The following is a 26,828-nucleotide window of genomic DNA, read 5'->3' as shown; positions in this document are numbered from 1 at the left end:
CTCAAATACCATTTATTTAAACCCCATATTGCCATTGGTTTAAGGGGAGTTTATACGATGAGGCGTCCCCCAAACACATGGCCCCAAAATAGGTCATCAAATTCGTTTTCTAATCTCAAATACCTTTCATTTGAGCCACATATTGGCACGGTCGAACATTTTTTCTCTTTGGGGGTGTTTTGGGAAAGGGATGATGTCCTAAATACATGGTCCTACATTTGGATATCAAATTCGTAGTCTACTCCCAAATACCTTTATTTGAGCCCCTATTGCAATGGTCACTATTGTGGGGTATTTTTGGAAAGGGATAGATCCCACAGAAAATTTGTCCCGAAAATGGGTATCAATTCTTGCTCTACCCCCAATACCTTTCATTTGTGCCCCATATTTCTATGGTCGTAAAATTGTCCCCTTTGGCGGTGAGGCGACCCCCCAAACACTTGGTCCCATATTTGGATATCAGATTCAAATTCTACACTCAAATACCTTTTATTTAAGCCCCATAATCCCATGGTCAGTAAATAAGTCCCGTTTGGGGAAAGGGTGGACCCCCAGAAACGTGGTCCCACATTTGGATATCAGATTCGTATTCTGCTCGCAAATACCTTTCATTTAAGTCCCTTATTGACATTGACGGTGAAAATTTCCGTTTTAAGGGAATTGTGGGGGTTGGGGTGGTCCCTCTTACACGTGGTCCGACAACTGGATATCAGATACGTTTTCTTATCCTAAATACCTTTTATTTGAGTCCCGTATTGTTGTGATTGGTCTAAATATAAGTTTGGTAGGTTTTAGGGTGGAGCGGCTCCCCTAGGTAACCCATACGAAATTTGGATACCAAATTTTTATTTTTAGGGTACTATATGAGAGCATACAAAATTTCGCTTAAATCGCACCACTCATCTCCGAGATCCGGCGTTTCTGAAAATTATTCGGAATCCAAACGTCCAATAAGGGGCGTAGTCTTTCTAATAGAAATTTTTAAAAAATCTTTGACATAACCGGTAGAAGCGATATTGGATGGTATGATGTTATTTCATTGTCAGGTTTTCCAGGTTTCTTGGTTACGATAACTTCTGCAACTTTCCATTCTAATGGAACATGTTATTAACGAAAACATGCATTTATTATAAACAAAAGGTTTTTTACAGCTATATGTGGAAGGTTTTTAAATATTCTGCCGGTTATTAAGTCATAACCTGAAAATTTCTTAGCACTCGGACCTTTGGTGGTAAGATTTTGTAGCTTTTTAAATGACTTGATTGTCACGTTTTTCTAATTTAAAAATTTCATCATTGTCAGAACTGGGGTCATATGGTTTGAATATGTTGCTGAAATGATTTGCAAACAATTCTACCTTTTCCTCGGCTTTTTTTATCCATGATCCATGTTGCTGAAATGATTTGCAAACAATTCTACCTTTTCCTCGGCTTTTTTTATCCATGATCCATTAAGTGGTGGGATTGTTGGGGTAGCCTGATTTAATTGCCGCGTGGCCTTCCATTGGTTGTAGTTGGTTTCTTTGGTTGCTGTTAGGTTTCCTTAGTATCTAAACATAGCCTTATTTTTTGACTTTTGTGTGATATGTTTAAGTTCGATAACAAGCTTGTTCAATATATTTAATTTTCGATTATTCTTTCTCTTTGCCATTTCGGATAAGTGCTAGTAGGGTTGGTATGACTTGTAGTAGTACTTTCCCATGCAGACGTTTATATTGCCTTTATGAAGCTTGCCAAACTTCATCAATTTGATCTTTGGTTCTGAGTGGAACCTCTAGTTAAATTTTTTCTGACAGTACATATTTGAAAAATACCAGTTAGTACGGTTATTGGAGGGAAAGCATGGTGTTTCTTTTTCCACAAAATTATCACTGACTGTCGTTACACTGCAGAATGATTTGATGATGATAATGCAGTTTAATTTTCAAGGTAAATAAAGTTTTTAGGTATATATTTAGTAACAAAGAAATCAATCATGTCTGAAATTCGTTACTCATTCGATGGCCAATAAGTAGGCTCGTTTCCTGAATAAATTTCATATTTTAGAGTTCTGCATGCTATGTGAAGTTGATGTTATTTGGGTTTAGTTAATCTAGAACCCCAGACCTTATTTTTAGCATTGAAATCTCCGCCTTATATAAAGTGGTTTGTAATCTTCTTAGAACTTCAATGTAGTGTTCGCTTTGAATGTTATGCCTTGAAGGTGAATATATAGTACATATTTTAAACGTTTAAGCTAACTGACATACATGCTATTTGAAACATCTCGTTCTCTATTTTTTCCTCTTCTGATGTTCAATGTTATGTTTGATTATTACTGAGGCTCCTCTTCTCGCTTTGGGAAGGATGAACTGATTTGTAAATCATATACCCTTTGGCATTGAAATGTGTATTTTTAGTCATATGGCTTCTGAGATGAGTAATTTCATTAATATTTCATTTCTATTTCATTAATGCGCCTCACTAAACTATTACAGTTCCATGTTGTAATTCGCAGAGTAGCCATTATTGCGCGACTACATTTTGCGAGTTTATGATAGCGTTTATTTTATCTATTAGTTTGTCATTTAATACCGCTTGATCGTCCAAGCGCTGATTAATTTATTAAATATTTTTTAGAATTTCTTTCAAGATCATTGCATTATCTGTTGTTGTTTGTACTCAAAACCTCTGTAAACGTTTTTGGCTGCATGTTTTGCCGGTTCATTCTTTGAAATGGTTGTTGGACGCGTGCTTGTTGGCCTTTTTGGATGGTTTGCTTTCGGTATTGAGGTTTAAACAATTGCTTTATTTCCAGTGGTTCTTCGTTATTCTGTACTTTTCGTGCGAAATATAGGTAGTTTTCTGTGGTCTAGTCTTATGTGAGTCTAGTCTTACTTTTCATTTTTTGCAGTTCCTATCGTCTTTATGAAAAGTAATTCGAAATATAGGTAGTTTTCTGTAGATATAAGAACTGTTTTCTTCTACTCTCTCTTTCTTTAATCAATGGGGTTGAAGCCTTTGTCTTTAAGATCTTCTAGGATTTCTTCTTTAGCACATACGTCCCATTTGGGTTGTTATGGGGGTGGAACGTCCACTAGGCAGTTGATCCCGAATTTTGACTTCAGATTCTTCTCCCAATTACCTTCCATTTGAGTCCCATATTTCCATAGACGGCAAACATGTTCGGTTTGGGAGATGGGACGGCGTTCAGTGACTTGGCCCTGAAAATACATATCAAATTCGTGTTCTACTCGCAAATACCTCTCATTTGAGTCCCATATTGCCATGGTCGGCAAATATGTCCGATTTAGGGGTGTGTCGGTGTTTGGGTCGGTCCCCTTAACACTTGGTCCGACAATTGGATATCAGATACGTTTTCTTATCCTAAATACCTTTAATTTAAGTACCCATATTGCCGTGATTGGTGTAAATATATATTTGGTAGGTTTTAGGGTTAAGCCGCCCCCTAGATACCCCATCCGAAATTTGGGTACGAAATTTTAATTTTTAGGTTACTCTAAACCATCACCGTGATCTGGCGTTTCTGAAAATTAGGGTATAGGGCAGGGTCCGCCCCCCTTTCAGGTATCAAACAATGTAGTACCCTATTTTCACTACGGGATCTGTTCAGCCGTTTTTAAGTCTATAAGAAAAACACAAACAAACTAACCGACAAACAAACACAAATTGATTTTTATATATAAGAAGTTTAAATCTTTTTCTAAACAATTTATGAACAATTCTAAACTGATTAGATTTTTATCAACTTTAATAATAGTGTGGTGTTTTCTTACCAGACGGTTGAGTGTGGCCGCCGCTCCTCATTGTTGTGGTGGTTTTTCGTTGAAAAAGCGTCCATTCCTGATCGTTTTTGCTGATACCGATTCATCCATTTTTGCGCCGTGTTTGTGAATGGAGGGAGCTGTTTCCTGCTTGCTGGTGAGCTGTTTTCTTGGTTTTTTTTATAAAAATAAATATCAAGATTGCCAAATCTTGACTGGAAGGAGGCTGTGTGCACATCTACTTTGAAAGAAAATAAACAACAAAGCCTTTGGTTGGGTCTTGTCATCGTTTTCGTCATATAATCGATTTAAGTGGCTGTTTCATCGATTACTGAAACTTACAGTGCTGCCATTATACATTTTATAAAGTGGTGCATATATTTAGGCGGTTCATAAAACGTATCGCACTATCCCATTGCGAACAATTTCCAAATCCTATATCCCCTTTACACGTTACAACTTGCATCATGAGTGCTTCGCCCAAACCAAACAGCCGCAATAATGTATTTTCTTAACCAATTGAAGTTGGCACCGATAAACACGTGTCTGGGGAATCTCAGGCACTTAAAAGAATTCGGGACAGCAGCTTTCAACGATCCTTGATTGGTAACGTTTCTAAAACGCCACGACTATCCGATTCACCTCTACGTATGATACAACTTCTTGATGATCGGTTCGAGAAAATGCTTCGGTTGCAGCGGATGTACGTATGAATGGTATACCGTTTTCTTTATATAGCAATATATGGAATTTATTTGAGAAAATTTGTACCAGCTGCAATATTCCCTCTTCTAAGCTCAAAACGATTGACCGACTGAAGATTGGAAATAATACAAAGAAATGCAATTCACCTAATGCTGTTATTATTGCTACGTTTATGTCTCCTTACGTTTAAAACTTCTTCCTGAAGTCACTGTCTGCTATCAAGAAAAAAAACGGCAACTCCCTTGTCCTCCGATTACAAGGTCTTGACTCGGAGCGCCAATTTTACATAAACGAGAATCTCTCGAACACCAACTACAGAATACTTCAAGATGCATTTTCGTTAAAGAAAAAAAAGCTTATTAACTCGGCGTTCACATTCAAAAATCTCGTGTATGTAAAACATAGCCCCAACGATGATCCTGTTGTTATTGAACATGCCGACGCCTTAAATCGATTTCGCCACAACTTATTCTCATGGCCTTATTTTTAAAACCAATAAGAAGTAAATTTCCCAAAAACTCACAGGAAATTATATAATACTTTTTCAAACTTCATAACTACTTTCAAGAATTTTTCCGCTCTTTTTCCCTTTTTTATACCCTCCACCATAAGATGGGGGGTATACTAATTTCGTCATTCTGTTTGTAACTACTCGAAATATTCGTCTGAGACCCCATAAAGTATATATATTCTTGATCGTCGTGAAATTTTATGTCGATCTAGCCATGTCCGTCCGTCTGTCCGTCCGTCCGTCCGTCCGTCCGTCTGTCTGTCGAAAGCACGCTAACTTCCGAAGGAGTAAAGCTAGCCGCTTGAAATTTTGCACAAATACTTCTTATTAGTGTAGGTCGGTTGGTATTGTAAATGGGCCATATCGGTCCATGTTTTGATATAGCTGCCATATAAACCGATCTTGGGTCTTGACTTCTTGAGCCTCTACAGTGCGCAATTCTTATCCGATTGGAATGAATTTTTGCACGACGTGTTTTGTTATGATATCCAACAACTGCGCCAAGTATAGTTCAAATCGGTCCATAACCTGTTAAAGCTGCCATATAAACCGATCTTGGGTCTTGACTTCTTGAGCCTCTAGCGTGCGCAATTCTTACCCGATCAGAATGAAATTGTGCACGACGTGTTTTGTTATGATATCCAAAAACTGTGCCAAGTATGGTTCAAATCGGCCCATAACCTGATATAGCTGCCATATAAACCGATCTTGGGTCTTGACTTCTTGAGCCTCTAGAGGGCCCAATTCTTATCCGAATGGAATGGAATTTCGCACGACGTGCTTTGTTATGATACCCAACAACTGTGCCAAGTATGGTTTAAATCGGTCCATAACCTGATATAGCTGCCATATAAACCGATCTTGGGTCTTGACTTCTTGAGCCTCTAGAGGGCACAATTCTTTTCCGATTTGAATGAATTTTTGCACGAAGTATTTCGTTATAATATCCAACAACTGTGCCAAGTATGGTTGAAATCGGTCCATAACCTGATATAGCTGTCATATAAACTGATCTGGGGATTTGACTTCTTGAGCTTTTAGATGGCGCAATTCCTATCCGATTTGGCTGAAATTTTGCATGACGTATTTTATTTTTACTTTCAACAACTGTGTCAAATAAGGTTAAAATCGGTTCATAACCTGATATAGCTGCCATATAAACCGATCTGGGATCTTGACTTCTTGACCCCTAGAGGTCGCAATTATTATCCGATATGCCAGAAATTTTGTACGACGGATCCTCTCATGACCATCAACAAACGTGTTTATAATGGTCTGAATCGTTCTATAGCCCGATACAGATCCCATATAAATCCTTCTCTCTATTTTACTTCGTGAGCCCCAATGGACGCAATTCTTATACGAATTGGCTGAAATTTTACACAGGTCTCCAACATACATATAATTTAATTGTGGTCCGAACCGGACCATATCTTGATATCGTTTTAATAGCAGAGCAACTCTTTTCTTATATCCTTTTTTGCCTAAGAAGAGATGCCAGGAAAGAACTCGACAAACGCGATCCATGGTGGAGGGTATATAAGATTCGGCCCGGCCGAACTTAGCACGTTTTTACTTGTTTTAATTTTTTAAGTTACTTAAGTTTGACACTTTACTATTTACATCATTTTCTTCAACTCAACACCTTTTATAACATTAATTGTGATCATCTGTATAGGAATGCAGCGATACTGATGGTAGAATTTCCATTTGTAATTTGATCCTAAACTATTGTGGTCTTAGGTAACCATTCCGCTAGGGACTTGACGGCGTATATAAATGCATGGGCAGTTCTTGAAAGGCTTCTGGTTGCTCTTCACTCCAAATGCGGCAATTTCGCTTATTTACGTAGCCATTCAACCAGAAATGAGCCTCATCGCTGAACGGTGAATGAACACATTTCGAACCGAACACTGATTTTGGTAATAAAATTCAATGATTTGCAAGCGTTGCTCGTTAGTGAGTCTATTCATGATGAAATGTCAAAGCATACTGAGCATCTTTCTCTTTGACACCATGTCTGAAATCCCACGTGATCTGTCAAATACTAATGCATGAAAATCCTAACCTCAAAAAAATCACCCTTTACAACAGTGTAGTACGATATATGGTATATGGTCTTCGTCGCCGTGACTCCACATTCCATTACTCCAGATCTTTATATGATGTATCATTTCGTGACATGTTGCTCATAAGGTCTTTGACATTTTATATAAGATAATATATACACAAACACCATCTCATTTATTTGAGAGAATTTGACTTGCAAGGTCGAAACGAGGAAATAAATTGATACCAAGGATACACGGTAGCTTAGTTTCTCAATGGCATCTATTCATATTTGCCGTTCAGCTTCGTAACTCTCTCCCACATGACCCTCAAACTATCAGTAGCGCTGTATCTTTCAAAGGTAAATTACTAGATCACTATAGGGATTCTAGTTAAGGCTTGTTAAAAATTAATATGTTATGTGTCTAATATGGATTTGTAAATGGTAACTTATTTATAACAATATTATTTATATTTTTGTTTTATTACTCAAATTTAAATCCTATTTCCGTTTTGTTAGTTTTAAGTTTCTCTTACTATATTTTAATTTTTATACCCTCCACCATAAGATGGGGGGTATACTAATTTCGTCATTCTGTTTGTAACTACTCGAAATATTTGCTTTGATAACATTGGAAGTACATACACGCTTTTCTCTGTGGCTCCCGTATTTTGATACTTATCTTCGTTTCTGAGCAACTTGGGGCGCTGAAATATTCGGTGGACAGGGGTCGTGTCCCGTGGAAGATTGGCGGATGGAGAGCAGAGTGTGCAGGCTTTTCTTCACTAAATATTTTGGATTCAAAAAACTACAAACTGGATAATTAAAATTATTTTTCACTGGAAACTCGTAAAACACTCAATGTTACCCGATTCAACACATACAAAAGGTAAACAGAACAAACCAAAACAAAACAATTCTCTTTTCTAAACTGTCAGGCATACCTAGTGTTGCCACTCAAATACAATAATTTGTATACCGGACCTACGGTTTGCGTATTGATCTATGTCAGCGCGGTGTTGCCAACACCAATTTATTTACACATAAATTTAAAGTCAGTTACTCCTACTACCCAGCAAACAAAACGAAAGCTAGCTGAAACATCACCTGATTTTGGAAAAATGGCAAAAAGACCAGTAGGTAATATGGACGTGGAAGAGTTAATGAATATAATGAAATTAACTATGAACAATCTTTTGGAAGAAAAATTGGAAAGCCTGCCAACTAAGTCGGATATTGAAGAATTAAAAGCAGGAATAGCTTCTACTTCTGCAGAGCTCGTAGAACTTCGGGAAGAAAATAGAAAATTAAAAGAAGAGATAAATATTCTTCAAAATAATCAAAAGGAAAGCGAGGAAGAAATAAAATGGTTAGAGAATCAAATCAAAAACAATAAGTTAATACTCAGGGGAATTAGTTTTGAGAAGAATGCAATGGAGTCTGTGAAGAAAGTCTGCAACAACATTTTAAAAATAGATGTGCAAATCATGTCGGCACATATCTTATCGAAATTTAACGAAACTTGCACAGTCATTGCGGAACTTGATTCGGAATCCACATTATTATATTTATTAGGAACTACAAGAAATCTTGCGGGTACCAAAATCTCGATAAGCAGAGATATAAATCCAAGGCGCCGACGCAACAAACTATACAACTTATCCACCAAGAAATTAATCTGGAATGTGAGTACCAAGCATAAGATAACGGTCAGAGACGACAAGTTCAAAATTCACGATAAGTGGTTTGTATGGAGTGGCCAAAACGAATTAATTTGTGGAAAAGATAAAGTTGAAATTGCATTGAGAAAACTATACGGCGAAGAAATTGAAAAGGAAACATTTGATGCTATTTTGGAAAAAATAAACTCAAAAAACTTTTAAATCCTCACATCTCACTACGCCCTAAAGTGAATATAGATAAGATAAACAAATTAAAAATTATGTCATATAACATAAATGGATTCGAAAATAAATTCTTGTACCCAAATTTTTTCAGATATATAACGAGTTTTGATATTTTAATACTAGTAGAAACACATACTCTTGAAGATAAAGCTCCCAGATTTCACAAATACCTGCCTGGTTTCGAAATATCTTGGATATTTGCAAAGAAAATTAATAATTTTGGAAGAGCATCGGGTGGAGTTATGTTGGCTATTAATAAAAATGTTAACCAAAGGAATATCCGGTATGATTTCCAAACAAGGAACTCGGTGCTGAGTATTATCGTATCGTGCGGGTATCAGAAAATGACGATTGTACCATTATATATCAGAAGTGCTGATTGGGAAAATGAATTCTCCGTACTAGAAAGGAGAATGTACGATTTCGAAATTGATAATCTAATACTTTTGGGCGACGTAAATGTGAGGATAGGCGAGCTACAACAAGTTATCTCACCAATACACGAGGAAGTTTTTGCAGCCGGTTATAAAGAACGAAAATCTATGGATAAAGAAGTGAATGGAAAGGGAAGAAAATATCTGGATTTCTGTAACGATTTCAACCTCACGATATTAAATGGGCAGACAGAAGGCGATAAAGAAGGGCATTGCACATTCATTAGTACAGTTGGGTCCTCAGTAAATGACATTTGTGCGATATCCCAAGAGCTTTTACATCTAGTTCAATCTTTCCAAGTAGATGAACAAATTTGGTCAGACCACTTACCCATAATTTTGGAATTAAAATTAGAGAATAATAGATCCATAAATAATAAACTCAGCCTATTGCCGAAAATCTCATAGAAAGAGTCGAATAAGGATAAATATCAAAGAGAACTCAGCAAGAATCTAGCTCATCAAAACCAATATACTGAAATAAAACAACTTACTGATATTATTATTTCATCTACAGAGTGTGTAAATACTCCACAATTTAGCCCACATAATAAATGGTTCGATACAAAATGTTACTGGGCGCGAAAAAAAGTTTTTATGTCTTTAAATAAATTTAGAAAAAGTCAAAATGAACAGCACCGGGTAACATATATGCGGCATAAAAAAGCTTATGGGGAAGTATGCCAAGCAGCAAAACTAAGTTATTTTGAACAACTACATCAAAGGATAAATAATATCAATAACGGGAAGGAATGGTGGAAATTGGCAAATGAAATAAATAGACAGGAATTTAAAGTGGGCAACGCAATAACCGCTAACACATTTAAGGATTATTTTATGAACTTATTAAATCCCAAACAAATTTCACTAGATATCCAATATGCTCCAAGTATGATTCAGGATAGTCTACTAGATGGAGATATAACGCTAGAGGAAATCAAATCCATGCTATCCAAAGTTAAGCTCAATAAAGCACCAGGAGAGGACAGAGTACCCTACGAATTTTACATCCATGCTACGGATGAATTTTTATTAGCTCTTTCTAGAGTATATTCGAATGCATACAGAGCGGGCAGTGTAGAAGAATTAATGGTTAAGACTATCATCTTTCCAATCCATAAAAAAGGAGATTTCAACGATCCAGCCAATTATAGAGCAATATCCTTTATGAATACTGCAGCAAAAATATTTATGGGAATCTTAAACCAAAGACTAGCACACTGGGTTGAAGAAAACGGAATAATGGTGGAATACCAAGCTGGGTTTAGAAGACAATACTCAACAGCAGACAATATTTATAACCTCGCGTCTATTGCAGCTATTAAGCTGGCCGAAAAGAAAAAGCTATATGCATTTTTTGTAGATTTTAGAGCCGCTTTTGATAATGTATTTGGAAATCTCTTATATACAAGCTATTTTCAATGGGTATCTCATTTAAGTTTGTCAGAATGATAGAAAGCTTGTACGAAAGTACGAAATCAGCAGTTTGGAATGGTCATGAACTCTCTACATACTTCGATACCACATCAGGCGTTAAGCAAGGATGTCTTCTTTCGCCATTGCTATTCGCTCTATATATTAATGACCTCCACGAATACCTGGAAGGCGGCATTGTCATACAGGAGAGAAATATCCGAATCCTTATGAATGCGGATGACATTGTCATCATGGCTGAAGAGATACAAATTTTACAAAGTATGATCCATAAATTGGGAGAATATTGTAACATGTGGAACATGGAAGTCAATACGAGCAAATCGAAAATTATGGTCTTTAGGAACGGGGGAAGATTGTCAACCCAAGAAAAGTGGTACTACAAAGGCCAGGAATTGGACATTGTTGCTGAGTATGCTTATTTGGGAGCAATTTTTACGCCAAAACTAACTTTCAAAAGCCATGTAATAAATAGAATATCCCAAGCGAAAAATGCAGTTAATTCCACATGGAAGCATTTTCTAAAACAAGACAAAATTAGTTTACAGATGAAATGGAAAATCTATCTTGCAGTTTGCAGATCTATCGAAGCATATGCAGCACAAGTTTGGGGATTTGCGCACTTCGAAGAAGTAGACAAATTCCAACGATTCTTTCTGAAACGTATCCTAAAACTACCGGAAAATACTCCTAACTATGTAATTGATCTCGAAACGAATGTTGATGACGGACACAAATATACGCTACAACTGCACCTGCAATACATCTATCTTCTTGAGTAAAATAGTCCTGGAAAAGAAAATATTCTGGGCAAAATCTGTTAATGATCTTCTATCTCATCATGGAGAAGCAAATCTAGAGGTTAGTACTAGCAATTTTATGTGGTATTATACATGCTCCAGACTACTGGAAACACTAAGCTGGGTAAATAAACAGAAGAAAATAGAAAGTACAATGCAAAGCAATACAAGGATGTACAAAAATCTAGACTATAATAGGGGATCTCTATACTTGAATGAGAAATACGATCAAAAGAACATGCGATGGATAATGAAAGCCAGAGCTGATATGCTCTTTCTGAATGCCAATAACTATTCAGCGAGTGAAGAACAAACTCTGCAACCTCCAAGAAAGGAAAACAATTCAACATTTTCTTTGAAAGTGTCCAATATTAGCCGAAATAAGACGGCAAGTCTTTGGAATAGACTATCTACCACTATACCAAATTATTGACATACTAAATGGCCATCGAAGTGCTGACTGGGAGAATCTAATAAGATATCTGAGAACAGCAATGAAATACAGATCATATATTATGAATGAATACCAATAATTTTGTATGTACTTTTCTAACAAACTCAAAAACAATATGTTAAAATTCAATTTTTTTATAATTTTTGCCTCGGCAGACGACAATATTGTCATAGCCGTATTCATTCTTTCATTTGAATAACTCGATACTTTAATCCGAAAAATTGTAATTGAAGAACATGTATACTGTTATTTAAAATAAAGGAAGAATTACTACTAATACTACTATTCATCTGAGACCCCATAAAGTATATATATTCTTTATCGTCGCGACATTTTATGTCGATCTAGCCATGTCCGTCCGTCCGTCCGTCTATCTGTCGAAAGCACGCTAACTTCCGAAGGAGTAAAGCTAGCCGCTTGAAATTTTGCACAAATACTTCTTATTAGTGTAGGTCGGTTGGTATTGTAAATGGGCCCTATCGGTCCATGTTTTGATATAGCTGCCATATAAACCGATCTTGGGTCTTGACTTCTTGAGCCTCTAGCGTGCGTAATTCTCATCCGATCAGAATGAAATTTTGCACGACGTGTTTTGTTATGATATCCAACAACTGTGCCAAGTATGGTTTAAATCGGTCCATAACCTGATATAGCTGCCATATAAACCGATCTTGGGTCTTGACTTCTTGAGCCTCTAGCGTGCGTAATTCTTATCCGATCAGAATGAAATTTTGCACGACGTGGTTTGTTATGATATCCAACAAGTGTGCCAAGTATGGTTCAAATCGGTCCATAACCTGATATAGCTGCCATATAAACCGATCTTGGGTCTTGACTTCTTGAGCCTCTAGAGTGCGCAATTCTTATCCGATTGGAATGGAATTTCGCACGACGTGTTTTGTTATGATACCCAACAACTGTGCCAAGTATGGTTTAAATCGGTTCATAACCTGATTTAGCTGCCATATAAACCGATCTTGGGTCTTGACTTCTTGAGCCTCTAGAGGGCACAATCCTTATCCGATTTGTATGAGTTTTTGCACGAAGTATTTCGTCATGATATCCAACAACTGTGCCAAATATGGTTGAATTCGGTCCATAACCTGATATAGCTGTCAAATAAACAGATCTGGGGATTTGACTTCTTGAGCTTCTAGAGGCCGCAATTCCTATCCGATTTGGCTGAAATTTTGCATGCCGTATTTTATTTTTACTTTCAACAACTGTGTCAAATAAGGTTCAAATCGGTTCATAACCTGATATAGCTGCCATATAAACCGTTCTGGGATCTTGACTTCTTGACCCCTAGAGGTCGCAATTATTATCCGATATGCCTGAAATTTTGTACGACGGATCCTCTCATGACCATCAACAAACGTGTTTATTATGTTCTGAATCGGTATATAGCCCGATACAGATCCCATATAAATCGTTCTCTCTCTCTTTTTTCATTCGTGAGCCCCAATGGGCGCAATTCTTATACGAATTGGCTGAAATTTTACACAGGTCTCCAACATATAATTTAATTGTGGTCCGAACCGAACCATATCTTGATATCGTTTTAATAGCAGAGCAACTCTTTTCTTATATCCTTTTTAGCCTAAGAAGAGATGCCGGGAAAACAACTCGACAAATGCGATCCATGGTGGAGGGTATATAAGATTCGGCCCGGCCGAACTTAGGACGCTTTTACTTGTTTACTTTTATATTTATTTATTTGTACTTTGTCTAAACATTATAAACTTTAAAAGGATTAAACTACCGTACTTTAATCTTAAGAACAAACGTTCTTGTTGTACTGGTGTCAATAAATTACAAATTTAGTATTTTTTTTTTAATTTTCAAATTAGATTTGTTATATAAGTTAAACAAAATTTTGAGCAAATTTATTTATTTAAAATAACACATTGTTAAAATGCGAAAATGCATATGTACTTAAATTTCCTATTTTGTTATTATACACAATTTATAAACTTTTTTTCTCTTTAGAACATCAGGCAGTACAGGGAATGGAAACCCAATACAGCTTAACGAACTGGTACCCGATGAAACCATTACCGACTTTATAAAAAGTCGGAAGACTAGAATAGGCAAAGAACCTAAACCGATGACATCAGGGAGCAGACGATGAGATCATCACCTACTCCCAAGATGCCCATTTACTGGAGGACCAATGATTGAAGTAATCCAGATAAACCTCCACCGGAGCGAGACTGCTACACACGCTCTGATGGAGAAAATCAGCAAGGGCAAGATTTATATTGCCTTAATTCTGGAGCCATGGACGACCCGGGGCAAAGTTTCTGGACTTAACCATTTCAAATACAAATTATTCTATGCTAACACTGGTACTCGGCCGAGGACCTGCGTTATGTGTCATAAAAATTTGAATTATTTATTTTCCCCAGAGTTGTCAACGTCGGATGCAAAAGTGGTAAGACAGGGTGACGGTGGAGGATACCTGGCTTCACTTTATCTGCCTTTCGACTCTCCGACACCGCCACCCACGTCGGAGCTGCAACGGCTGGTGGGGAAAGCAAAACAGACAGGAAACGAGGTACTAATAGGGTGCGATGCGAACTCTCACCACATTTCGTGGGGTAGCACCTTACATCCTTGCTATTCAAAACCATGGCACGTACTATGGACACCATGATAAAGAGCAAGAGCATCCAGCGTACTGCTCAAATACAAACAGCATGCCTATGTCAAGGGTAGGTCGGTGGAGACTGCCCTGCACGAGGTTGTGCATAAAATAGAAAATTACTTCGTTGCCAAAACGTACATACTGGCGGTATGCAATGATATCGAGGGGGCTTTTAACAATGTGCGGAGCGACACACTGATCCAATCCTTAGAACAGTACCAGGTGGGCCCGGTCCTTAGAGACTGGATAAACCTTAGAGACTGGATAAAGTGTCACAGGGCACGCCACAGGGGGCATTTTATCACCACTCCTATGGGTGACCACCATAAATGACCTATTACGGATGCTGGCTGAGGAGGAATGTGAACCCGTCTGCTACGCAGACGATGTTATAATACTTCTAAGTGGTAAGGATCCGAACGAGCTATGCAGAAATGCCGAGAGGGTCTTAGATATGGCATATGACTGTGCTAGACCCAGAGTTCTCAATGTTAAACCAGAGAAGACTGAAGAAGGTGGGCCATTTTACTGCACCACGTTTCCTCAAAAAGACGACTTCGATATCTGATAAGGTCAAATACTTAGGTGTGATCTTGGACAGGAAACTGAATTGGAAGTGTCACATTCAGGAGCGTACTGAGAAAGCTCACAGATGTTGGGCAGTATTTAGACGGGCCGTTGACTCGAAATGGGGCCGGAATCCGAGGATAGTCCACTAGCTCTGCAGAAGCGAGATTAGACAAATATCTACCTAAGCCTCAGTAGTTTGGTGGACTGCTATGGAAAAGAAGTGCAACATAACGACCATACAAAAGGTTCAGAGAACATATTGCTTTGGCATAGGCACTGGAGACTATTCTAGATATCCGACCCATTGACATACACATTAAGTGTGAGGCAGCAACCGCAGCTATGAGACTTAAGGCGATGGGGGAATGGATTGAGGATGGGAGCCTGAGATGAACCTTGAAGTCGAGTGCGAGGCACTGCTGCCATCTACACAGTCTTGGATTGATGGAACCTTAGCATTGCCATCTAGAAGATCATGTTACACGGATGGATCAAAGCTAGATGACAGAGTGGTACTGGGGGTATGCATTGAGAACCAAGGGACTAAGATCTGTTTTAGACTGCCTGACTATAATACGGTCCTGCAGGCGGAGATCCGGGCGATCACGGAATGCGTGAAGTGGTGTGGTGCTAACGCGAGGACGTCGTCTGTGAACATCTTTACCGACAGTAAAATTGCCATAAGGGCAATAAGAACCAGGACGGTAAGGTCACGAACAGTCTTGCAGTGTAGGAGGAGATTAGCTCTGAGGATAGCAAGATTCCCATCGTTCGGGTGCCGGGCCATAACGGAGTAAGGGAAATGAAAGGGCAGGCGATTTGGCAGTGAAGGCCAGAGGACTGCCGTCAATAAACTTGGTTAACCCGAAGCCTTTCGGGTCGACGCAGTCCCAGTTAAGGAAGTGGGCGACAAATGCGCATGCAACATCGTGGAATAGCGAAACGGTCGGTAAGACGGTGAAAATCCTATGGGGGATACAGATCGTTAGAAGGCGAGGCTATTCCTGAAAGAAAGCTATTGGTATCATAACGAGACGGATAGGACTACGAGCTCACCTATGTAAAATCGGTGCGGTAAGTGATAGCATGTGTAGGGCATGCGGGGAAGATTATGAGACGTTGGAGCATTTCCATTGTCATTGCCCGGCTTTCGCGTCTAACAGATACCGGCACTCAGGTGTAGACTTTTGTATGGGTGTTATCACAATAAAAATAAATACAATACAAAACAATCATGCATCAAATCAAAAGTCATCCACGAGTAACAGCTTAAAATATATATTTTTTGCTCTCTTTGGCGAACAAGAAGAGCAATTTTTTTTATATGACCCGTTCTCCACTACCGGCAGCTAGTTTGCTACACGAAGATGGAACTAGTCTAGTAAATCTAATGGAAATAGTTGGTTACTGAACTAGAAGTTGGTGACAGCTGACCTCAAATCATAGCGGGGTGTCTTGCACCTAATGGCTGGTACTATGTTCGTCTTTCACTATTGAAAACCCACGTGTTTCACTATTACTTTTTAGAAACGAGACAAAAATAACAATGATAAAATAACATATTTATTAAATTTTTACCATAAGTTATAAGGAAATGTCCTACCTAATGAAATCAGCAAGTTTATTTGCTTAAAATCCATTATCTAGAAAAAAGTAATCGATGGAAAATATCGCGAAAAGCGAATATAGTACCAGCCTTATTGGGCTTCCCTCGTATTTATGCATATGTCGTAATATAGCTTTGCATTAGCACAAACAAATGAGCTGTGTAGTACATCTTTTAGAGCGTGCTACCTTTCTCACAACTTTAACAATTTGTACGCATAAAAAATCAGATTTGCGCACACTTTTTGGTTATGTCATACGAAAATAACATATAGGAATGATAGCAAATATGACATTTGTATCACACGACATGTAGAATTCTACATGTGGTAAATTTGACATGCCATAAGACATCTATTGGGTTGCCCAAAAAGTAATTGCGGATTTTTTAAAAGAAAGTAAATGCATTTTTAATAAAACTAAGAATGAACTTTAATCAAATATACTTTTTTTACACTTTTTTCTAAAGCAAGCTAAAAGTAACAGCTGATAACTGACAGAAGAAAGAATGCAATTACAGAGTCACAAGCTGTGAAAAAAATTTTGTCAATGCCGACTATATGAAAAATCCGCAATTACTTTTTGGGCAACCCAATACATGCCGTGTAATAGAGCCTTAAGGCTTTCACTTTTTGTGTTCACATGTATTTAAAAATATTTGTCAAAATTGTCAATTTACTTATGATTTATCATTTTTGCTATTACACCTGCATGTTATTTTCATATGAAATAACCTTAAAATTTGAGCAAAAGCTGATATTTGTATTCCTAGAAATTGTTTTAGTTGTGAGAAAGTTGGTCAAATCATAAATTTATGAAAACAATTTAATTTGAGGTTGCTTTCAATTGACTGACAACAAAAACAGTTGATTTCTTTATGTTTTTGTTAGAAGGAATAGAGCACGCTCTAATCGAAAACAAGTAAAAGCGTGCTAAGTTCGGTTGGGCCGAATCTTATATACCCTCCACTATGGGTCGCATTTGTCAGGATCTTTTTCAAATACAAAAACACCAGTCATAGAAAAACGCCATATCCAAAATTTTAGACAAATCGAGTTATACTTGCGCCGTCCAGAAGCTCAAAAGGTCAAACTGGGAAGTCGGTTTATATGGCAGCTATATCAGGCTATATACCGATTTAGACCATACTTGGAATAATTGTTGGAGGTCATACCAAAACGACATAAGCAAAATTCTAACCATATTGGATAAGAATTGCTCCCTCTAGAAGCTCACGAAATCTAATCGGGACGTCGGTTTATAGGGTGGCTATATCAGGATATGGACTGATTTAGACCACACTTGACAAAGTTGTTGGATATCAAAATCATGCAAAATAACGTCGAACACGAACCTGATATTAAAATTTGCCAAAACGTCCCAGTAGGGCCACCCCTCCCACCAAAAACAAATCAAACGGAATAGTAGACTGATAGGAACGATTTGAAACTCGACTAGAAAGTATTTTAGTAAGAATATGAATTTGGTATCAAAATTTGGCACCTCTGCTAATAGCTCCTTAAAGGAAAAGTAGCCTAGAGTAAAAATTTAGTTTTAAAATTCAGGAGCAAGCGTGGGAGGCCGCCAAATTATCCAAAAAAAAAAAAAAAAAAAAAACACGTCAGCCGGTCAAGGCAATATGGGGCTCAAAGAAAACGTCATTGGAAGTGAAGTACGAATCTGATATCAATTGTTGACACCAAGATAACGCCGACTCAGAAAAAAACCTAAAATAACTATAGTGGTCGACTGGGACTTAAATGTAAATTCTTTGAAAGTGAAATGCGAATATTAGGAACCCAGTGTCTGAGTTCTTCCATATATCTCCCAGGCGTAGGACTTACATGACAGGACTTTGGGAGTAATGAACGAATCTAATATCCGAATTTGGGACAAGTATCTAGGGCTCACCACAAAACCCCTATAATGGACATGCAAGCCGATCGGGACAATATCGGCCTCAAATTTAGAAATATTGAAGCGCATATAGTACGTATTTGAACAACACGTACAATAAATAAATTAAGTAATGTAAGTCATTAAATATCACATGGGTCAGGATTTAAAAAACATTCAATTTTAAAAATCCTCTTTTAGGTGTAGCGAAGCACCCGTGCCAGCTAGTTAATAACATAATTAAAAATGTTTCCATTGATGGCTGTTGTGTTATTTGCGTATTTTCATATAAATGACAGGCACTTTCACTTTCCTCCAATCTGTTAGAGCATTTTGAACACATTCTGAGGAGTCCTTATATTCCTTCCTTTTACGTTACATACCCCAGCGAACCAAATGTTGTATGTGCAGAGCATTAGTTCAGATAAACATGTGGAAAACATATGAGCCTATACGCTACGATTTCATTCAACGAGCAACGTGGGCGAAAGATTTTTTGACATGCTCTGCTTTAGGTAGCACTCACCAAAAAGTATTTGTGACTGGTAAGTGTGCGTACAAAATGTATTTGCGACAGCAAAGAAATGCCATAATAATAGTGATTGTGATAAATCGAAAATTCTTCCTCCTCTTATACACGAAATTTACAAAAGTTTGCCATTGCTCCAATAAAAATATATATTTCGGATGAAAATAAATGTGTGTGAGAGAAATATTGGGTTCAGTGGAAATGCAATAGTGGATCTAAGCTAAACGAGCCATTGAAGAGATATATCTGCTATATAAGTGTGTAAAAGAAAGCATCTGTTGAGCAATGGTATGTAAATTACAGAACCTAAAGATGTTCTAATCGGGTAAAATCTGATTTTGAGTTTTAATTTTGGTTGTTAATGTGTGTAATATTAATTTCTGGGTTTTAATAAGACGAGTTAAATAAATAACAGTTTAAAGGAAAGCTATGCTGGGCAACAAACATAAGTATGTGGCTGTCAAAGTGTGCGTGTGAAAATAGATTTGCTTTAAAGCGAGCCCTGGAATGACACATAGCCGGGGAATGTTGTTTTTTTATCCACTCTTTCTTTTGCAAGGGTGCGTCCCTTAATTATTTTTTATTTATTTTTGGTTACTATAAAAGGCATTTTGTGAAAAATATTGTTTTACTGTGGTTCACACATATATTTCTCAGTGTTCACTTCACACCTGTTACACAAAAGTATATTAACGAAAAATGTTCTATGTTTCAGTTAATCCGAAAACATACACACTCAGCTCTTATGCTCTGATGGGAAAAAGGAAATAATTTTTCCTGTCAAGCGGATATAATACTGATGTCCCAATAATTGTGCAGATAAACAAGTATATTCGCAAGTGATTTATGAGGTTTTGTTCTCATCGCAACATTTGAAGCTTATGCACATTAGTGTAACAGGTTAGTATTTTGTTTGTAAAATTAGCAAACTAATAAGTTATTCAGTAGTTAGACTTAACTAACTATTTTAAATAGTTGCGGTCAATTAAATGCAAAACAATAAATATTATCGCCCCACCCCTCAAAAAAATAGTATACGCAGATAGTTTAATGTAATATTGGGTGTTTTTGGTGAAAACCACATACCTAGATTTTCAATCAAAGATAAAATGGATATAATTTGATGTTATGGCCAAGAACTAAGATTTATTGGAAGGATAAAGGTTTTCCATTATCTTAAAAAAAAAGATTTCGGACCGCCGCCCAGATGAGCGGCCCAATTTTCAGCCATTTTTTGTTGCATTTAGGGCCGTATGACGGCAATAAGTCTATGGACTATGAGTTCATCTGTTCATTACGAAATGGGAAACCAAATTGCCTTCTAGTTCCTACCGTTGAACCATCCAGATCGCTTTAAAAAGCCCAACAACTTGCGAATGTTAACATCCTCTAAATCAGACACGTTCTCAAAGAAATGAGAACCTAAAGCGGAACTTCTTCTAACTGCTAGTGCGGGACACACACCCAGAATGGACAGGAGGGGCACAATGACTGAGACGTCTGTTTTAGCCAATGACAGCAAAGCAGTAGACTTCTTCAAGTCTAGATGAGACCACATAGTTTTGTAATGCTCACAGCCCCCTCTTTGTTACCATCCCTGATCCTGAAAACTTAGCTTACATGTCGCTAGAGGCATACCCACAGACTCCAGTGTCCCTGGAGTGTGTAAGGTTGTTCCTTGTCTCGGAAGCTCGTCTGTTTTAGAATCCCCTGGGATATCTCTGTGATCCGGCACCCAGAACAGGCGAATTTTTAAACTGTTCAGCCATCTCAATGAGAAATCTGCGACAGTCGAGGGCGGTTTTTGTGTTCAGAATTACATTCTCCAGGGATTTAATGGCTGCCTGGCTGTCTAGGAAGATATTTATGCCAATCGTCGTAATGACATTATATCTTAGCCATTCCACCACTTCCTTAATTGCAAGGATATCCGCTTGATACACACTGCAGTGCTCGGGTTACCTTTTCGATATGACCAGTTCTGACCATCCGCATAGAATTCTATGTAACTTCTGATATTGTATTAAGGATAACACAGTATCCGTAGCCGCCACATAACCGATCAGAAAGCTCCTTTAACCTCATTGTGGGTAGCCACAATGTCCAGAGGCATAAGTTGTAGCATTAGCATAATTGATCTGACAACTGCATTTAATTCCCAATGCATGGGGAATTAACTGCAGTTGTCAGAGGCATAAGTTGTAGCATTAAATATGCAGGGCACAAATAGCGAACAGAATCAACAACTACAAGAGAACTTTAAAAACCTAAAGAAAAATTCATTTTGGCGGTTTATAAAAAAGCAAAACAATTTTTAAAGAAACGGACTTTTAAATGTTTTTTTGCTTTACCATTCTTTGAATAGAAATGGTCTAAAACCGGAAAATATCCTTGTTTTCTACTACGCTTATGAAAAAAGTCGTCTTAAAGAGCCCTGTTCAAATTCAGGGCTCTTAAATTGCTTTACAATTTACTTTAGTTGGAATGGTTGTAAAGCACCATGATCCATTTGACATCTCCTGCTGATGATTTTCTTGGTCGAAAATTAAATCGCGATACAGGAAACCAGTCAAACGCTTCTAGCAACAATACACTTTTTGCTGATTTTTATATGTTTTTATACCCTCCACCATAGGATGGGGGTATACTAATTTGTATACCCTCCACCATAGGATAGGTGTATACTAATTTCGTCATTCTGTTTATAACTACTCGAAATATTCGTCTGAGACTCCATAAAGTATATAAATTCTTGATCATCGTGATATTCTATGTCGATCTAGCCATGTCCGTCCGTCTGTCGAAAGCACGCTAACTTCCGAAAGAGTAAAGCTAGCCGCTTGAAATTTGCACAAATATTTCTCATTAGTGTAGGTCGGTTGGGATTGTAAATGGACCACATCGGTCCATGTTTTGATATAGCTGCCATATAAACCGATCTTGGGTCTTGACTTCTTGGGTCTCTGGAGGATCCAATTCTGGTCCGATTTGACTCAAATTTTGCACGTGGTGTGTTGATATCACTTCCAACAACGGCACTAAGTATGGTTTAAATCGGTCCATGTTTTGATATAAGCGCCATATAAACCGATTTTGGTTCTTGACTTCTTCAGCCTCTAGAGTGCGTAATTCTTATCCGATCGGAATGAAATTTTGCACGACGTGTTCTGTTATGACATCCAACAACGGTGCCAAGTATAGTTCAAATCGGTCCATAACCTGATATATCTGTCATATAAACCGATCTTGGGTCTTGACTTCTTAAGCCTCTGGAGGGCGCAATTACTATACGATTTGGCTGAAATTTTTCATGACTTATTATACCCTCCACCATAAGATGGGGGGTATACTAATTTCGTCATTCTGATTGTAACTACTCGAAATATTCGTCTGAGACCCCATAAAGTATATATATTCTTGATCGTCGTGAAATTTTATGTCGATCTAGCCATGTCCGTCCGTCTGTCCGTCCGTCCGTCCGTCTGTCTGTCGAAAGCACGCTAACTTCCGAAGGAGTAAAGCTAGCCGCTTGAAATTTTGCACAAATACTTCTTATTAGTGTAGGTCGGTTGGTATTGTAAATGGGCCATATCGGTCCATGTTTTGATATAGCTGCCATATAAACCGATCTTGGGTCTTGACTTCTTGAGCCTGTAGAGTGCGCAATTCTTATCCGATTGGAACGAAATTTTACACGACGTGTTTTGCTATGATATCCAACAACTGTGTCAAGTATGGTTCAAATCGGTCCATAACCTGATATAGCTGCCATATAAACCGATCTTGGGTCTTGACTTCTTGAGGCTCTAGCGTGCGCAATTCTTATCCGATCAGAATGAAATTTTGCACAACGTGTTTTGTTATGATATCCAACAATTGTGCCAAGTATGGTTCAAATCGGTCCATAACCTAATATAGCTGCCATATAAACCGATCTTGGGTCTTGACTTCTTGAGCCCCTAGAGTGCGCAATTCTTATCCGATTGGAATGAAATTTTGCACGACGTGTTTTCTTATTATATCCAACAACAGTGCCAAGTATGGTTCAAATCGGTTCATAACCTGATATAGCTACCATATAAACCGATCTTGGGTCTTGACTCCTTGAGCCTCTAGAGTGCGCAATTCTTATCCGATTGGAATGGAATTTCGCACGACGTGTTCTGTTATGATACCCAACAACTGTGCCAAGTATGGTTCAAATCGGTCCATAACCTGATATAGCTGCCATATAAACCGATCTTGGGTCTTGACTTCTTGACCCTCTAGAGGGCACAATTCTTATCCGATTTGAATGAATTTTTGCACGAAGTATTTCGTTATGATATCCAACAACTGTGCCAAGTATGGTTCAAATCGGTTCATAAACTGATATAGCTGTCATATAAACAGATCTGGGGATTTGATTTCTTGAGCTTCTAGAGGGCGCAATTCCTATCCGATTTGGCTGAAATTTTGCATGACGTATTTTATTTTTACTTTCAACAACTGGGTCTAATAAGGTTCAAATCGGTTCATAACCTGATATAGCTGCCATATAAACCGATCTGGGATCTTGACTTCTTAACCCCTAGAGGTCGCAATTATTATCCGATATGCCTGAAATTTTGTACGATGGATCCTCTCATGACCATCAACAAACGTGTTTATTATGGTCTGAATCGGTCTTTAGCCCGATACAGATCCCATATAAATCGTTCTCTCTATTTTACTTCGTGAGCCCCAATGGGCGCAATTCTTAAACGAATTGGCTGAAATTTTACACAGACCTCCAACATATAACTTAATTGTGGTCCGAACCGGACCATATCTTGATATCGTTTTAATAGCAGAGTAAGTCTTTTCTTATAGAACTTGACAAATGCGATCCTTGGTGGAGGGTATATAAGATTCGGCCCGGCCGAACTTAGCACGCTTTTACTTGTTTTATTCTTACTTTCAACAATTGTGACAAATAAGGTTCAAATCGTCGTGACTACTATCCGATTTGCCTGAAATTTTGTACGACGGATCATCTCATTACCATCACGATACGTGTTTATTATGGTCTGAGTCGGTCTATAGCCTGGTGCAGATACAGCTCCCATATAAATCGATCTCTCTTTTTTACTTCTCGAGTCCCAAAGGGCGCAATTCTTACTCGAATTGGCTGACATTTTACACAGGTCTCCAACATATAATTTAATGTGGTCCAAACTGGACTATATATTGATATCGCTCTAATAGCAGAGCCAATCTTTTCTTGTATCCTTTCTTGCCTAAGAAGAGATGCCGGGAAAAGAACTCGACAAATGCGATCCATGGTGGAGGGTATATAAGATTCGGCCCGGCCGAACTTAGCACGCTTTTACTTGTTTGTTATACTATTCTTTGAATAGATAGCATTAAGCAATGGTCTAAAGCCGGATAATATCTTGCAATGGAATCTCAATAATGAAACAGAAAAGTATTATAATAGTACAAGCGGATAAGGGAAATAAGACAGTGACAATTTACAAAGAAGAATATAAAACGAAAATGGAAGCACTATTACAGGACAAAAATACATACAAAGTACTTAGAAATGACCCAACCATAAAGCCAACCAACCAACTAACAACAAATTTATTACTGAATTACACAAAAACAATCACATATATAGTTTCCTGAAGAGACAAATTCATTGTTCTGCAACGCATGCACCTCGGATCCATGCCTTGCCAAAAATCTACAAACCCAATGTCCCACTGAGACCCATAATTTACTCCACCAATGTATCCTGCTATTATTTAGCAAAATACATGGGTAAACTGTTGAAGAATATAGTTTCACAAAACTACAACATTTAAAAATTCAACTCAACTGAAAGATATTATACTGAACGATGACGAAATTCTAATCTCCTCGATTACGAAAATTCTAGTGTACACAGCAATAAGACACATCATGAAAAAGTAAGATCTGCTTAAAAATTATACGAAAATATAAAAATCTGCTTTTCTACAAATTATCAATTTTTGCCTTTTGGACAACAACTATCTTGTTCATGATAACAAAATATACAATCAGATATTTAGCATGCCCATGGAAAGTCCCTCATCTCCGACAATTGCCGACATTGCTTTAGATAATTTAATGGGTTAAATACATAACAAACAGGTAAAAAGGCGATTAGTTCGGTTGGGCCGAACTTTTTAGTAGCTATATCTAAAAATTAATCGATCCGAACTATATAGTAACATAACTTAAGTTACTGTGTCCAATTTCAATGAAATCGGATTATAAATGCGCCTTTATGGGGCCAAGACTTTAAATCGATATATCGGTCTACATGGCAGCTATATCCAAATCTGCCCAAAAAGTAATTGCGGATTTTTTAAAAGAAAGTAAATGCATTTTTAATAAAACTTAGAATGAACTTTAATCAAATATACTTTTTTACACTTTTTTTTCTAAAGCAAGCCAAAAGTAACAGCTGATAACTGACAAAAGAAAGAATGCAATTACAGAGTCACAAACTGTGAAAAAAATTTTCAACGCCGACTATATGAAAAATCCGCACTTACTTTTTGGGCAACCCAATATATCCAAATCTTTATCGATCTGTGCCATATATCAGAAGTATGTCAAGGCTGTCCCAAATTTCGGTGACATCGGACAATAAAAGCGCCTTGTATGGGCCCAAAACCTTAAATCGAGAGATCGGTCTATATGGCAGCTATATCCAAATCTGGACCGATCTAAGCCAAATTAACGAAGGATGTCGAAGGGCCTAACACAACTCTCTGCCCCAAAGCCAGATAATAAATGCTGCTTTTATGGGCCTAAGGCCCTAAATCCGTCTTTATGGGGGCTATATCAAGATATAGTCCGATATAGCCCATTATCGAACTTAACCTGCTTATGGACAAAAAAAGAATCTGTGCAAAGTTTCAGCTCAATATCTCTATTTTTAAAGACTGTAGCGTGATTTCAAAAGACAGACGGACGGACATGTCTAGATGGTATTAGATTTTTACGCTGATCAAGAATATATATATTTTATAGGGTAAGAAATGGATATTTCGATGTGTTGCAAACGGAATGACAAAATGAATATACCCCCATCCTTTGGTGGTAGTTATGATATTTGCCATTATAGATGATATATTCGCCATTATAAAAATGGACGACGCATGAAAAATGCTAAGCATTTTCAGCAAATACCACAGAAAATTCAATTTACCATAGAAAATACAATCTGATATTGTCCGGCAGACCTAAATGAAAATTACTCCACAGAAAGAAAATTACTCCACATATATCTACCAAATGAAGACATCCGACTATTACAACTAAACACACTTGCCCAACTGTAACTCTAAGTAATGGTCGATAGCCATAAGAGTAAGATTTCAGTATAAGCATATTAGCAGCCTACACAGTTTGTGGCGTTCCTCCCGTTCATTCACATGTTTTGTGCTAAATTTATTCGGTCTTGAAATAATTCATACAATCGGATATTGTCCGGCTTCAGACCATTCAGACCATGTTCCTATTACAAA

At 37.6% G+C, this 26,828-nt stretch overlaps 1 protein-coding gene across 6 annotated transcripts in view; it reads left to right on the top strand.

Annotated features, from left to right (window-relative positions):
- LOC106091696 (muscle calcium channel subunit alpha-1) overlaps positions 1-26,828 on the top strand; it is a 479,054-nt gene that overhangs the window by 32,848 nt on the left and 419,378 nt on the right. Inside the window, exons 1-2 of one of the 6 annotated variants that reach the window (XM_059370824.1) lie at positions 19,371-19,593; positions 20,021-20,205. The exons of 3 other annotated variants lie outside the window; for them this stretch is intronic. Coding sequence is in view for 1 of the 3 variants with exons in the window: in XM_059370823.1 (XP_059226806.1) it covers positions 19,591-19,593 (3 nt within the window). In the remaining 2 variants the exon portion in view is untranslated. Of the gene's footprint in view, positions 1-19,295; positions 19,322-19,370; positions 19,594-20,020; positions 20,206-26,828 lie in introns of those variants that run through there. 2 more of the 6 variants (XM_059370826.1, XM_059370823.1) reach the window with 2 other exon arrangements.

The sequence above is a fragment of the Stomoxys calcitrans genome, chromosome 1, assembly GCF_963082655.1.
Source record: "Stomoxys calcitrans chromosome 1, idStoCalc2.1, whole genome shotgun sequence".
NCBI classification, from domain to species: Eukaryota; Metazoa; Arthropoda; class Insecta; order Diptera; family Muscidae; genus Stomoxys; species Stomoxys calcitrans.
Note: the sequence above shows the minus strand (reverse complement) of the source record. Positions and strands in the feature narration are given on the sequence as shown.